This window comes from Mustelus asterias, chromosome 14 (assembly GCF_964213995.1).
Source record: "Mustelus asterias chromosome 14, sMusAst1.hap1.1, whole genome shotgun sequence".
In the NCBI taxonomy this organism is placed as follows: Eukaryota; Metazoa; Chordata; class Chondrichthyes; order Carcharhiniformes; family Triakidae; genus Mustelus; species Mustelus asterias.
In genome coordinates this window covers 18,483,314-18,499,639 of record NC_135814.1, presented here as the reverse complement: position 1 = coordinate 18,499,639, position 16,326 = coordinate 18,483,314, and the positions used below count along the sequence as shown (strand labels likewise).

The 16,326-nt window shown below is 49.8% G+C and overlaps 1 protein-coding gene across 1 annotated transcript in view; it reads right to left on the bottom strand.

The window, feature by feature from the left end:
- Nucleotides 1-2,079: 2,079 nt before the first annotated feature.
- cacnb4a (calcium channel, voltage-dependent, beta 4a subunit) overlaps nt 2,080-16,326 on the bottom strand; it is a 271,319-nt gene continuing 257,072 nt past the window's right edge. The window contains exon 14 of the mRNA XM_078229151.1: nt 2,080-2,361. Coding sequence (XP_078085277.1) covers nt 2,101-2,361 — 261 coding nt within the window. The 3' untranslated portion in view covers nt 2,080-2,100. The remainder of the gene's footprint in view (nt 2,362-16,326) is intronic.

Genomic DNA, 16,326 nt, shown 5'->3' with positions numbered 1-16,326 from the left:
AAGTGTTAATTCTCATGTTACCATGGGAGAAAGGGCAGAAGAAACAATTTTTGAGATCAGGTTACAGGATTCTCTACAAATCAAATGTAGCATTCATCACTATTTCTCCTGCCAGCAAGATCAGTTGGTGCGAGAAAAACTTGAACCGTCAATTGGTATCTCAGGTTACAGCGCCAACAATCCTCTGCCCTATTCCCTTCCCTATGCATCTCCCCACAATTCCACTCAGTTGACTGCACTCTTGCCTCTGAGTCAGAAAGCTATGGTTCAAATTCTACTCCAGAGACTTGAGCACAAAACCTAGGTTGACGCTCCAGTGCTGTACTGCACAGGGTCAATGTGCTACTTGCAGGTGGGTGTAAAAGATCCCATGGCATTACTTCAGAAAGAACAGGGAAATCTTCCCCTGTGTCCTGGCCAATACTTGTCCATCAAATAACATGTTTGTGGAAGCTTGCTGTACACAATTTGGTTGCCACATTTCATATGTTGCAACAGTGTTGACACAGAAGGGACTTAATTGGCTGTAAAGCACTTTGGGACATCCTGCCCTCTCTCTCAGGTATACCACAAAGCCAACAAATACCACGCAATGAACTTTCTCATCAATCTTTCTTCCATTCTTTCTCCCCATAACCCAGGTGCTTCCCTGCTCTCCATCTCCGTTCCAGCTGACCATGCTATGTATCAGATGCAACGAGAAGGAAATTAACTTGTTCACTATCATGCTACCATGTATAGTCAAATGAAGATATGTAGAATTCCATATGGGTCAAGTACCATTACTGAAAATAATCAAACAGAGAATAATAAAGCCTATGACAAATGATGTAATTTTTGCTTAGCGATGTGTGACAGTATTACGTGTCCACTGTAAATACAGATTGCCATTGATTAGCCACGATAACGAAAGCCAAAAGCTTGTGCACAATCGGAAATACTTTAAAGGAGGAATATTCGGTGAGGTTAATAAACCAGCATAATGCCAATTTTGAATCCTGTGATATAACCAGTCAGTTGCTCAGTCACTGTTGCAAAGTATTTCCCAAAGACCTTACCTTGTGTTAAACTCAATTCTGTAACTCAAACCATTCTGAAGGGTCGCTGTCATGGATACATGAAATGAAGGCTTCCCCAGTGTTCTCTTCAAAAATCAAGGGTTTAATAAATGGATACCACCGTACAAGTTGTCCTGGCGAGAGACCGTAACTTTACTAGAATTTGGTGCACTATTGCTTCTGCTAACTAATAACATTGAATTCTCTAAACATGAAAAATATAGGAATTAACATCAGCAATATAATGTACAGCCTGAATTCATTCTTTATAAATAATACCTTTCAAAAACCATACACAAATAGCAAATGCATAAAAGCTTAATTTATTTCTCTTAAATTTAAATAATATCTTGTCTGTAAATATATGATTCGTTACTGCTAGTCTCATGCAAGTAAGTGTGCTGTACACATAATGGAGAGCTGTGTAAATTCTGGAATCATACGCTGAAGCAAGATTTGTTGAAACAATGGTAGTGCAGGGTGGTATTGCAATACCATTTATTGCTAACAAGAAATCAGGTGAAGAGTGTTATGCATTAAAGGAGCTTTGTCACTGCATTGGGAAGTTTTCAGGCAGGTTAAGTGCTAGGAACCCACCTGTACTCAAGGTCCACCACACTGACTGTAGGGCTAAGTTGGCATTGCAACAGAGAAGGTATCTGCTTTAGCACCAACGGTACTGATATATGTGGTTATCTTATGTGCTAAAAATATATAGAGGCAGGTGAAATCAGTGACACAGTGACTGCAACTCCTGGTGCCACTGATTACACCACTGTACATTCTTCATATTTACAAATCTAGTACAGTATTTTGGAAAATACTTTGCTAGACTGTCTCCCTTATGAGTAAACCAGCCTCAAAAGAAAAAAAAAATGACTTTCTGAAAACCACGTTGAATCGTTTCAATAATAGACTATTAAATACTGCCTAGATACTTCCCTGTTCATGAGTTACACGTTGCAAGGCAGGGGTTTACTTTTTTTTTTAAAAAAAACATCTTTTCTCTATTTTGTTTCTTGTGGGTGAGTAGCAACATTTTTCATAGCCTGTGCTGAGAATCGTGGCTGTGGCCTCCAGGTGATCCGTGACTCCTTCGTGATTTGTATGTGTCCTGATAGGGGTCAGAATACTCCTCCTCCACGAGTGGGTATTGGCCTCGGCTGTGCTGGGAACCTGAAGACAAACGGTTGCGGTTCTTCCGTGCCCTCTCGCTGTGGCCGTTTTCGTCAGAGTGCACTAAGCGCGTTCGTTCGACAGGTAAGTGTTCACCAGAGTGATTGCTGTTGCTCATCCGCTGGCCCTGGTTGACACAAAAGATAGAGTTAGATTAGTGGAACTGCGGTGAGTTAACATGAAAGAATAATGGACCTCCTAATATACTACATTTAACGACATGGGTTAGGACTATGTATAGAAAATCATTACGAGCTGATGCAGTTTGCCTGATTATTTTTGAATTCTCATTTTTCACAGAATTGTTACGGCGCATGAGACTGTTCGTCCTGTCTTCTTAGCATTGGCTCTCCCATTGAGCATTATGACTTAGTGCCATTGCCTTGCTTTTTCCCCGTACCCCTGCACATTGTTTCTATTCAAATAGAGAACATAGAACAGTACAGCACAGAACAGGCCCTTTGGCCCATGATGTTGTGCCGAGCTTTATCTGAAACCAAGATCAAGCTATCCCACTCCCTATCATCCTGATGTGCTCCATGTGCCTATCCAATAACCGCTTAAATGTTCCTAAAGTGTCTGACTCCACTATCACTGCAGGCAGTCCATTCCACACCCCAACCACTCTCTGCGTAAAGAACCTCCCTCTGATATCCTTCCTGTATCTCCCACCACGAACCCTATAGTTATGCCCCCTTGTAATAGCTCCATCCACCCGAGGAAATAGTCTTTGATCATCTAATGCCCTCTTGAATGTCTCGATTGAACCTTCCTCCACCATGCTGGAAGCAGTGCATTCCAGACCCCGACACCTCATTGTGTGGTAGGTTTTTTTTCTCACATCACATTTGCTTCTTTTGCAAATCACTTTAAATCTGTGCCCTCTCATTCTTGATCCTTTTCCCAGCAGGATCAGTTTCTCCCCATCTGCACTGTCCAGTCTCCTCATGATTTTGAACATCTTTATCAAATCTCATCTTAGCTTTTTCCTTTCCCAGGAGAACAGTCCCAACCTTGTCAATCTATCCTCGTAACTGAAGTTTCTCATCCCTGGAACCATTCTTGTAAACCTCTTCTGCACTCTCTTCAAAGAAAAGCGGTTACGGTTCTTCCATGTCCTCTCGTTGTGATCGTTTTCGTCAGAGTGCACTAAGCGCATACTTCCTACAGTGTGTAGCTGAGGTCTAACTCATGGCTCATATAAGTTCAACATAGCCCCCTTGCTCTTGTACTCTATGCCCCTATTAATAAAGCCCAGGACACTACATGCAACCCCTATTTTTACCCTATGAGAAATTAATACTTGCAGGGTTTCTTTAAAAACCTGCCCGAGGTCAACGGATCTTCCCATTGCCCGCCCCTCGCCTGCTCCGATTCCCCTGGCGGGCGGAGCGGTAAAATTCTAGCCTCCTTTTTCACCATTAAAAAAATGACAAGCGATTTCAACTCATCCAAAATAGCAGAACAAACAGATGCGGCCTGTTCTTGAAGGGGTGGGGGTGGGTGGACGGGCTGCTTGATGTAAACTGATGCCCTTTAGGGAAGAAATCTGCCATCCTTTCTTGGCTTGGCCAACATGTCACTCCAGCACCATGGTAAAGTGGCTGATTCCAACTTCCCTGTGAAATGGCCTGGGCAGCCACTCAGTTCAAATATTTCCACCTCTGCCTTTTCACTCATTCAACTTGTCAGGATGGTGTTACAAATGTATCTGCTCAAAAAGCTTTCATAACAGCAAGTTGTTATTAACTACTTGTAATTATAGACATATTTATAGGAAAGTGTACAGGCATAGAACTATCTCCATCTCTAGGTCTTAACACATCTCTGCTCAACACCACACTGACCCTGAGTCTGGGTCATGTGCCTTCTCACATGGGGGCATTGGACTCATTAATGTCCCACATTAACCCTTTACATACCAAACCCCTATACTACATCTCTCCCCAAATCCATATCACATGGATATTGAGTTACATTAGTTTACTTCAAGATTAGGGCGGCACGATGGCACAGTGGTTAGCATTGCTACCTCACAGCGCTAGGGAACCCATGTTAAATTCTCCAACTTGGGTCACTATCTGTGTGGAGTTTTCACATTCTCCCAGTGTCTGCGTGGGTTTCCTCTGGGTGCTCCGGTTTTCTCCCACTGTCCAAAGATGTGTGGGTTAGGTGGATTGGCCATGCTAAATTACCCCTTGGTGTTAGGGGGACTAGCTAGGGTAAATGCATGAGGTTATGGGGATAGAGCCTGGGTGGGAGTGTGGTCGGTACAGATTCGATGGACCGAATGGCCTCCTTCTGCACTGTAGGATTCTACGACTTACATTGTTACAATTTCTTATGCATTTTTCTTATTATTACAACCTTAATGCTATTCTGACATTTTTGCTAGTACAGTATTAACATTAACAACATTCTCCTAACTCCATATCCCCCTTTCTACGTCCTTAAAGTTAGAGGTTCAGGTGATCTGGAAGCTTTATAACCCTGCCACATCTCATTCACCATTCTGTCAGGAGAGTGGCAGTCTCTGTTGGTTCTGGTCCTTGTTAACTTGTAGGTTGGACTGGAATTTGGATTTGCTTCCATTCTTTTCTTCCATTGCTTTACGTTGACCCATGCCTGCTCAGTTTGGCCAATGTTTTCACTCATGGCTGCTGTTGCTGTTGATCGTTTCTTGCAGGTTGGACAACCATGGTATTTGTCTTCTTGGCATTGCTCTGAGTGAGCTACCCTTTTCCTGATGACGGACCCTGTGATCAAGCACTGGGTGCCTTACATAGGGACATAGGGCTTAAAGGTAGGAGTTGACCATTCGGCCCTTCAAATCTGCTCCACATTCAATAAGTTCATGGCTGATCTGGCTGTGGTCTCTCCTCTTCTTTCCTGTTTGCACCCACCCCCCCATAACCCTTGACTCCCTTGTCCAACAGAAATCTAACTCAGCTTGAATAAATATAAATTTACGATCAGTCTTTCTGACCAGATCATTGTAAATTACCCCTTTTCGGTCTTGCTTTACTAATTCTCAATCTTGTTACTGCACATGTTTGTGTTACATTTGCCACACAGTACAACATCAAGCTGTACCGTGAATTCTCTCATTTGCTATTGCCCAGCCTTGAAGTGCCACACTAACTTGTCCCTTTTCTCATTTCTTGAGGAGCAGCTCAGAAGCAAGAACCTCCTGAAGAAGATGTCTCAGAGCAGAACAACCTTTCTGAGAATGCACCATCAGACCATCCATCTGCTCCAGGCACCGTTGGATAGATTTGCACCCGTCGTGGATTGGAAAGTGAGCCAGCGGGATCGGCATCGATGCACCTTCAGTATATGGACTGCAGCAGTTCAAGAAAGTGACTCTCACCACCCTACTCACAAGGGCAATTAGGGTTGGGCAATAAATACTGGCCAGAATGAATGAATGAATAAAACACAGTTACTCTGTCCAAAGTAATGAAGCAAAAAGGGCAAACATGAAACTGCATGGTGGCACAGTGGTTAACACTGCTTCTTCACAGCTCCAGGGACCTGGGTTTGATTCCCGGCTTGGGTCACTGTCTGTGTGGAGTTTGCACATTCTCCCCGTGTCTGCGTGGGTTTCCTCCGGGTGCTTCAGTTTCCTCCCACAGTCCAAAGATGTGCGGGTTAGGTGCATTGGCCATGCTAAATTGCCCCTTAGTGTCCTGGGATATGTATGTTAAAGGGATTAGCGGGGTAAATATGTGAGGTTTCGGGGATAGGGCCTGGGTGGGATTGTTGTCGGTGCAGGCTTGATGGGCTGAATGGCCTCCTTCTGCACTGCAGGGGTTCTATGATTATATTGAAGGAAATGAACTATAGAGGGAATAAAGTAATGGAGCAGAAGATGAGGATGCATGGGTTAGAGGGATTAATGGGGTAAATATGCGAGGTTACGGGGATAAGGCCGAGGTGGGATTGTTGTCGGTGCAGACTCGATGGGCCGAATGGCCTCCTTCTGTATTATAGGGATTCTATGATATGCTTTGAGAGCTTTATCAGCACATATGAGGGAAAATAAAACAGGGAGAACCAATCTTCAAGCTCAAAACATATTTGGAATCCACTAAGCACAATACTCCATAGTGTCGGCATTTTCCAGCCTCAGTATATCGAAGCACTGGAGTGGGAGGATGGAACCAAAAGGCAATTGACTTTCGGTGGGACTGGAAAATCCTGGTAGCAGGCAGAGCTGGAAAATCCCAGTCGAGATCTCTATAACTCTATAATCTCTAGAACTGAGGCCCAGATCTTTCAGACAGCGGCAATGATTGCCGGGTTGTTGCTGCAAATGAGATTTTCCCAATTTGAGGCTGCTATGCAACTTGGTCACGACCTTTTGAGCCAAGCTTTCCCAGAAATGCACAGTGCAGTGCCCTTTGGGGAACTCCATTGAAGAAGAGAAGAGTCTGAGGAAGACAGGTCATATCACCCTTCTTACAACATGGAAACATAGAACCATGGAAAAATTACTGCACAGAAAGAGGCAAATCAGACCATCTCGTCAGCACTGACCAAACAAAAAGAGAGAAAAAGAATCTAGCTGCTCATTTTAATCCACTCTTCCACCACCTTGTTTGTAGCTTTGCAGGTTACAGCACTTCAAATGCAGGGGAGGCGATGGCCTAGTGGTATTATCGCTAGGCTATTAATCCAGAAACGCAGCTAATGTTCTGGGGACCTGGGTTCGAATCCCACCACGGCAGGTGATGGAATTTGAATTCAATAAAAAATATCTGGAAATAAGTATCTACCGATGACCATGAAACCATTGTCAACTGTCGGAAAAACCCATCTAGCTCACTAATGCCCTTTAGGGAAAGTAATCTGCATCCTCATGTGGTTTGGCCTACATGTGACTCCAGAGCCACAGGAATGTGGTTGACTCTCAACTGCCCTCTGAACAAGGGCAACTAGGGATGGGCAATAAATGCTGGCCAGCCAGTGACGCTCATGTCCCATGAATGAATTTTTAAAAAGTCCAGGTACCTTTTAAATGAGTTCAATATTTAAACCTCAATCACTAACTTAGGCAGCAAATTCCAGACTCCCACCAACCCTCTGGGTGAAAAAGTCGGGTCAAGTCTGGAAGGTAGTCAGTTGGTTGGGAGATTGTTGCAATGGCGGGTAGTGGGCAGTTTGAACTGAAGGGTGGGGCTGTTCGGATTGGGGAGTGGTCAGGTCTGAGGGGGGGGGGGGGGTTTAGTCGAATGGTTGAGGGTAGTCAGGGTGTCAGGGTTTGTTGGATGGCTCGGGGGGGGGTCAGTTGTCTAGCTATCTAGTGGGTCAGACTAGGTTTTAATCTGTCTAAAATATCCTCTGTCACCCTGACCATCACAATATCCATCTTGGCCACATTGCATGAATAAAACCGAATGCAGGATACACATTTGAAGCAAATTTAAAATCATGTTACATTGCAAACAAAAATAAATACAGGGTGGCACGGTGGATGGCACTGCTGCCTCCCGGTGCCAGGAATCCGGGTTCGATTCCATCTTGGGTGACTGTCTATGTGGAGTTCTCCCCCTGTCTGCGTGGGTTTCCTCCGGGTGATCCAGTTTCCTCCCACACTCCAAAAATGTGCAGGTTACATAGAAACATAGAAAATAGAAGATTAGGTGGATTGGCCACGCAAAATTCCCCCCTGGTGTCCCAAGATGTCCAGGATAAGGGGATCCGCTGGGTAAATGCATGCGGTTAAGAGGATAGGTCGGAGGGTGGGCCTGGGAACGATACTCTGTTGGAGAATCGGTGTGGACTCGATGGGCTGAATGGTCTCCTTCTGCACTGTAGGGATTCTATGATTCAAATGACAGTAATCACCCTCAGGGCCCATCTTCCTGGTGTCTTTTTCTATCTCACTGATCCTCCAAGATGCTATCGCAGTGGCCGCATCATGGCTGCTAACTTTCAGTGGGGAAGACACAGATGGTCTTGGAGAATAATCCTGAGCAGTTCTGGGCTAGAAGGCCCGGCTTTAAACTGTGCAATCTCAGCATGGCCAGCAACAGTCAAGGCTGGCTGTCTGTCTGGCAAAGACATTGTTGGAGAGACAGGGGTTCAAGCACAAATGTTTTCATCTTGAGAGAGCAGTTCATGCTCCACACCCCTGGGATGGTTCCTCAGCAATCCTAGTTGGAGAAGAGAGTGCTTTAGTGTAAAGTTTTAAAGTTTATTTATTAGTGTCACAAGTAGGCTTACATTAACACTGCAATGAAATTACCGTGAAAATCCCCTAGTCACCACACACTGGCACCTGTCTGGGTACACTGAGGGAGAATTTAGCAGGGTCAATGCACCTAAAGTTGGGATAAATGGGTGCTTTTCTGGTGGGCAGTTGGTGACCAGTGGCGTGCCGCAGGGATCGGTGCTGGGGCCTCAATTGTTTACCATTTACATAGATGATCTGGAGGAGGGGACTGAATGTAGGGTATTCAAGTTTGCTGATGACACGAAGGTGAGTGGGAAAGCGAATTGCGTGGAGGACGCGGAAAGTCTGCAGAGAGATTTGGATAGGCTGAGCGAGTGGGCGAGGATCTGGCAGATGGAATATAACTTTGGCAAATGTGAGGTTATCCACTTTGGAAGAAATAATAGTAAATTGGAATATTATTTAAATGGAGAAAAATTACATCGTGCGACCGTGCAGAGGGACCTGGGGGTCCTTGTGCACGAATCGCAAAAACTCAGTCTGCAGGTGCAGCAGGTGATCAAGAAGGCGAATGGAATGTTGGCCTTTATCACGAGGGGGATAGAATATAAAAGCAGGGAGGTCTTGCTGCAACTGTACAAGGCACTGGTGAGGCCACAACTGGAGTACTGTGTGCAGTTTTGGTCCCCTTATTTGCGAAAGGATATATTGGCCTTGGAGGGAGTGCAGAGAAGGTTCACCAGGTTGATACCGGAGATGAGGGGTGTAGCTTATGAGGAGAGATTAAACAGATTGGGTCTGTACTCGTTGGAGTTTAGAAGGATGAGGGGCCTTCTATTCAGAGCCATGAGGGTGGCTGTTCGAGCTTCCACTGAAGCACTCAAGATGCTGGGTGGCTCTTGCTTGTATTAGAATGGATCAGTACAGGACCTCCCTCCTTCTCTCCACCTCCTCGACCACGTCCTCTCGTGCAGTGTCCGAAACCCTGGGTGGACTCCCGTGGCCACGAATTCCTCACGCCTTCTCAGATCAGGTTCAGTCGCAGTACAACTCACAACACTTCAGCCAGAACGCAACCCCGCCTCAAGAGGTAAAGACCACCTTTTAAGTGATGCAAGTTACAAATTACATTGGGCCCCCTACTGACCTGTGCAGCCAACCCTGTGACATCTTTTTGCAGGCTATCTGATTTAACCCCACCCTCCGGGGCTCTGGACAGACAATGGGCAACAGGGAGAGCATTTCAATTCATCTACAAACAATGAAAAACACATTGTCGGACTGAGAGAATTCAGCCAAGTTGGAGGAGACAAAAGGAAGTAAGTAGGATGTGACTGGAGGCAGTCAGGAAGTGGTAAACACACACCCACATAAACAGCCATACACACCCACACACACTCACACTCTCAAACACACACACACAATGGGGAATCAGTTTAAATCAGGATTTGTCTGCGGATTTGACAAAATGGGATAGAGAGATATTGTGTATCTTCCAAAGTATAATTTCACACCCAGTTTGGTTTATATCCTAGGGGCTGAATCTGGTCGAGTGGTGGACTTCTAAGCCAGCAGTTGGAGAGCCGATGAGAGCCCCGTGTCGCCTCCTTTAGGGAAGGCCCACCTCACCTTGGTCCAATCACACACTGTCAGGGCAACGGCAGCTCTTCCCCCGGGATCAAAGACTCCGGGATTGGAGGTACCGCCCATCAGGAGCTGCTGGCCAATCAGAGGCTGGCAGCACCAGCAGGGAGGTGGTGGCTACAGCCAGTACAACACTCACTCCCCCTCCCCCAGCCCCCTCCCCCACTCCTCACTCCCCCAGCCCCCTCCCCCACCCCCCTAGCCCCTTCACCCTCACCCCCCGCACACACACCCTACCCCTCACCCCCCCAGCCCCTTCACCCTCACCCCCCGCACACACACCCTACCCCTCACCCCCCAGCCCCTTCCCCCACTCCTCATCCCCCACACACCCTACCCCTCACACCCCCAGTCCCCACCACCCCAGACCCCCCCACACACACACCATAACCCTCACCGCCACAGCCCTCCACCACCCCTTCACCCCTCAACCCCGCATGCACACCCTACCCCTCACCCCCCCAGCCTTCAGCCCTCAACACCACACACACACCCTACCCCTCACACCCCCAGCCCCCCCACCACCTCACCCCGCACACACCCTACCCCTCACCCCCCAGTCTCCACCACCCCTCACCCCCCCACCACCCCTCACCCCCCACACACACACCATACCCCTCACTGCCACAGCCCCCCACCACCCCTCACCCCCCCAGCACACACACACACACCCTCCTCCCCACCCCGCACACACACCCCTCCCCCACCCCACACACACAGACCCTCCCCCACCTCGCACACACATACCCTCCCCACGCCCCTCCATCCCGCACACACCCTGTCCCCACCCCGCACACACACACCTTCCCCCACCCCGCACACACACACCTTCCCCCACCCCGCACACACCCTCTCCCCACCCCGCACACACCATCTCCCCACCCCGCACACACACCCTCTCCCCACCCCGCACACACCCTCTCCCCACCCCGCACACACACCCTCTCCCCACCCCGCACACACACCTTCCCCCACCCCGCACACACCCTCTCCCCACCCCGCACACACCATCTCCCCACCCCGCACACACACCTTCCCCCACCCCGCACACACACACCTTCCCCCACCCCGCACACACCCTCTCCCCACCCCGCACACACCATCTCCCCACCCCGCACACACCATCTCCCCACCCCGCACACACCATCTCCCCACCCCGCACACACCATCTCCCCACCCCGCACACACACCCTCTCCCCACCCCGCACACACACCCTCTCCCCACCCTGCACACACACCATCCCCCACCCCGCACACACACCCTCTCCCCACCCCGCACACACACCCTCTCCCCACCCCGCACACACACCTTCCCCCACCCCGCACACACCCTCTCCCCACCCCGCACACACCATCTCCCCACCCCGCACACACACCCTCTCCCCACCCCGCACACACCCTCTCCCCTCCCCGCACACACCCTCTCCCCACCCCGCACACACACCTTCCCCCGCCCCGCACACACACCTTCCCCCACCCCGCACACACCCTCTCCCCACCCCGCACACACCCTCTCCCCACCCCGCACACACCCTCTCCCCACCCCGCACACACCCTCCCCCCACCCCGCACACACCCTCCCCCCACCCCGCTCACACACACCTTCCCCCACCCCGCACACACCCTCTCCCCACCCCGCACACACCCTCCCCCCACCCCGCACACACCCTCTCCCCACCCCGCACACACCCTAGCCCTCACCCCACAGTCCCCACCACCCCTCACCCCCCCACCACCCCTCACCCCCCACACACACACCATACCCCTCACTGCCACAACCCCCCACCACCCCTCACACCCCCAGCACACACACACACACCCTCCCCCACCCCACACACACAGACCCTCCCCCACCTCGCACACACATACCCTCCCCCACCCCACACACACAGACCCTCCCCCACCTCGCACACACATACCCTCCCCACGCCCCTCCATCCCGCACACGCACCCTCCCCTCATCCCGCACACACCCTGTCCCCACCCCGCACACACAGCTTCTCCCACCCCGCACACACACCTTCCCCCAAACTGCACACATGCCCTCCCCTGACCCCATACACACCCCCTCCCCTCACCCTACACACACACCCTCCTTCCACCCCGCACACCCCATCTCCCCACCCCGCTCACAGACTTCCCCCCCACCCCAAACACACTCTCCCCCATCCTGCACACATACTTCTCCCCACTCCCTCACCCTGCACACGCACCCTCTCCCCACCATGCACACACACTCCCTCCCCCCACCCGCATATGCACCCTCCCACCACCCCTCCCACATCCTCCCACATCCCGCACACACACCCCCTCCCCCCACCCTGCACACACACTCCCACCCCGCACACACACCCTCCCTCAGGCCAAGGATACTCTCTGGATCCCAAACCAGAGGTGAGTGATAGTGGGTGGAGGGAGGGTCATGCAGTGAAGAGCACAGAGGGAGGAGAGAGTCAGAAACAAGAGCTCTCTGTGGGCCCCAACTTTCCAAATCCGGGTCCATCGATCTAGCATTGAGTGTGAATCATAGAATCCCTACAGTGCAGAAGGAGGCCATTCGGCCCATTGAGTCTGCACCGACCGCACTCCCACCCAGCCCCTATCCCCATAGCCCCATGTATTTACCCTTGCTAGTCCCGCTGACACTAAGCGGCGATTTAGCATGGCCAATCCACCAAACCTGTACATCTTTGGAGTGTGGGAGGAAATCGGAGCACCCGGAGGAAACCCGCACAGACCACGGGGAGAATGTGCAAACTCCGCACAGACAGTGACCCGAGCCGGGAATCGAACCCAGGTCCCTGGCACTGTGAAGCAGTAGTGCTAATCACGGTGCCACCCTGCTCCTACACGGTGGGGTCCCATGTCTTTGAACATGGGGACCCACCTGTGAGCCAGCAATCGACCCCCGACAGGGTTTCTGTTGTGCTCCTCACACAGTGAGCCCCACCTGCCAATACGTTAATACGTAAGCGGTGACAGAATGAGGTTGTAAGTGAGCAGAGTCCTTCCCACAATAGACTTAACTGAGGTGAAGGCAGGAACGTGTGGGGTTCCCACCTACCACCTTCCCACCTGATTAAATTACATCTCTCAACCCCACAACTCCTCGCCGCCCCCCCCACCGCCCCCCTCCCCCCCCCCTCCCCCCACACCACCCGACACACTTTCTTTCTAAATGATGAACATTAAGGCTGGGATTTTCCGAGTCTGTTTGAGTCAGGCGGGTTTGACAATGAGAGGGGAAAATACCACAAAGAGGCCAAAGTTGCGGTTTACCTTGACATAAAAGCAGGAAACAATTGTCCCCTCCCCCCCCATCAGTGGTGGGCCACATTTTCCATTGTTCAATGTCCAGAACCTCATTGTAATAAATTAATCTGTGATTATCGGGTCCGTGTGCTGGAATCACACCCGCACATCGAATGATGCGTCCAAGGTGGCATGACATCAAGATGGCGCGAAGCATGACTGGTCTCAGAAGGCATGCATCTGGTGAGCAGTACTCCGAGGGGAGCTCAGAGGTGAGCACAGTGCTCGAGACAGAGGGTGCCATGCCAGGGGAGTTCCAGCGTGATGCCAGGGGTGCTATGAGCTGCACCTGGGGTGAAGGTTGGTTCCTGATGTGCTCGTTGTGTGCTGGGGCGGCCTTTAAAAATGGTGGCCGGACCATCGAATTGCTGAGCTGATGGCAGGACAGGCAACTCAGAGGGCCGCCCACCAGCAATACAATGTGGAACCCTGCTTGGCTTCCTTGTCTTCAAAGCCCCGCACTATATGGCAGAGAAAGCCACCACTGCCGTTGGTGTCCTCAACACTGCCCGACAATTGGCCTTTGCTAATCTCAGAGAAAGTCCCGCCCCAAGTTTCAATGATTATGTCATTATACACCACCAAATAAAAATGACAAGTAAGGTTTCAGATTGTTTCCAAAAACTGAAAATGAATTCGGTGCATTTAACCTTTCTCAATCTCATAAATGTATGAATAACGTCAGTGAAAATTATCACGTTAATGACAGGTACTGATTCTAGCTTTAATAAAAATATTTAAAGTTTATTTCTCAGTGTCACAAGTAGGCTTGCATGAACACTGCAATGAAGTTGCTGTGAAAATCCCCCCGTCACCACACTCCGGCGCCTGTTCGGGTATGCTGAGGGAGAATTTAGCATGGCCAGTGCACCTGACCAGCATGTCCTGTGGACTGTGGGAGGAAACCAGAGCACGTGGAAGAAACCCACGCAGAGACAGGGAGAATATGCAGACAGACAGTGACCCAAGCTGGGAATCCAACCTGGGTCCCTGGCGCTGTGAGGCAGCAGTGCTGACCACTGTGCCGCTATGACGCCCCAGCCCTGCAGCTGAAAAATAAGAAGCATTGGAATAAATGCAGAAAACGCTGGATAAACTCAGCAGGTCATGGAATACTTGTTAACCATAGAAAAGGAAAAACTCTGTTTGGAAAGCAGCATTCATATTAATGAAGTTGCAACTAGCTCCAGAATATTTTGTTTTGAGAATTTACAGGATCAACTGTACATATTTTGATGGGGGAACCTTGTTTGGGAACATCAACGCTTGTTTGGGAACATCAACATTTCTGGCATTGTTTGTCACTGTTCCATGCACAATTGTAAAATTCCCAACTTCCTATTTAGTCTTTTATATTGTGGACAGAACCAGTGCTGCGATTCTGAGTTAACTCATATTATCTTGCCAGATGGAACTGAGGCACATGGGACTGAGGCATTCAACAGTCAGATCCAGTTCTGTGTCTGGGATCGGAGTGAGGTTATACCGTAAAGTGGTGATCTCCACCTCTGAAGGTGTGTTAGCTTTTATCATAAAGACTGTGTCTGAAGGTAGGGTTTCCCATAGCGTTGTGATTTAAGCAGGATATAAAAGATGGATGCTATCTTTTGACGCAAGATTCATTGTTGTGGCTGCGTTTGAAATGTTTGGCTGTGTTTTGCTCTGGTCACAGATGTCAGTGAAGAAACCAGTGTGACTGTCGAAAAAGTTACTCCACTGTTCACTCCTGCCAGCCATTGCACTTACATGTGGGCAAATTCAGGCCACCTACTTTCAGAGATTATCAATACTTTCAACAGGATCTTGAGAAAGACAGGCTTGCATTGTTGTGTCACAAGAACAGATAATGCTGGAAAATCTCAGCAGGTCTGACAGCATCTGTGGGGAGAGAATAGGGCCAACGTTTCGAGTCTAGATGACTCTTCGTCAGAGCATTGTTGTGAATTTGGGATAGAGAAGCCCTAGGCACGTTGGCACTGCACAGTGGCCCTGGTAAAGGATCACAAAAAGAGGGATAAGCTGTAGGGTAATAGCTGATAGCTCATAGCGTGCATAATGTGAGGGGGCTGTAGAGAAGGTAATCAAGTTTTCAGGATTTATTGAACTAACCACGAAGCATAAAATATACACTATTATACATCTGCTGTCTGAGGCTTTGTTAGAATTGGGTAATGTCCAAATGTTGCCCTGCACATAGAAAAGAAAATGGGGACTCTGGGGAACGTGCAAAGGATAGCCAGTGGATTCATATCGAGTCTTAGGTCCTGGGATGGGATCCAAGAATGAAGGTGACTTACTTGAGAAAAAGGGCCTGTTTCCACCCTCAACACTATATTACATGTAGCTGGGGAAGATGGAACAAAGGAGGCCAGTCCGCATCTCAGGTGAAAAGTTGGAAGGAAATGGGGGATAGGGAAACCTCCTTGTGCCCATTGGGGCACCCCTCAGCAGCAAGATGTAATCCACCCGCATTTTGTGACATCCCACCCCTCTACCGGCCTCCAATCCATGACCCTAAGACCTATCTACCCCACCCCACCCACCGAATGTCTGATCCTTCCTGGACCAAAAGCTTCAGACTCTCCTTAGGCAGGTATCCATGTTGTTGTCTTCCTCCTCGGGAGTCCCTCATAGTCCCAGCAGCCACCACTACTGAATGCTGGGGCTGCTGGGACTACCCAGCTGCCAGCCAATCTGATTGGACAGCAGCTCCCAAGGTTGGGACATTCCTTTCTCGGAGGGTAGAAGTCCCACAGTGACCTGGTGAAAGGTATTCCTGGTGTATTGTCACAGTGGGGCCGCCTTCCTGAAGGTTGGTTGGCTCATGTCCAACTTTTCTACTGGGGGCCAGGCAGAGATGGGAGCAGAGGCGGCGGGGGGGGGGGGGGGGGGGGGGGCGGCGGGGGGGGGGGCGGGGTGCAGGAATAAGCACACCCCACCCCCATAACATTCAGCCCA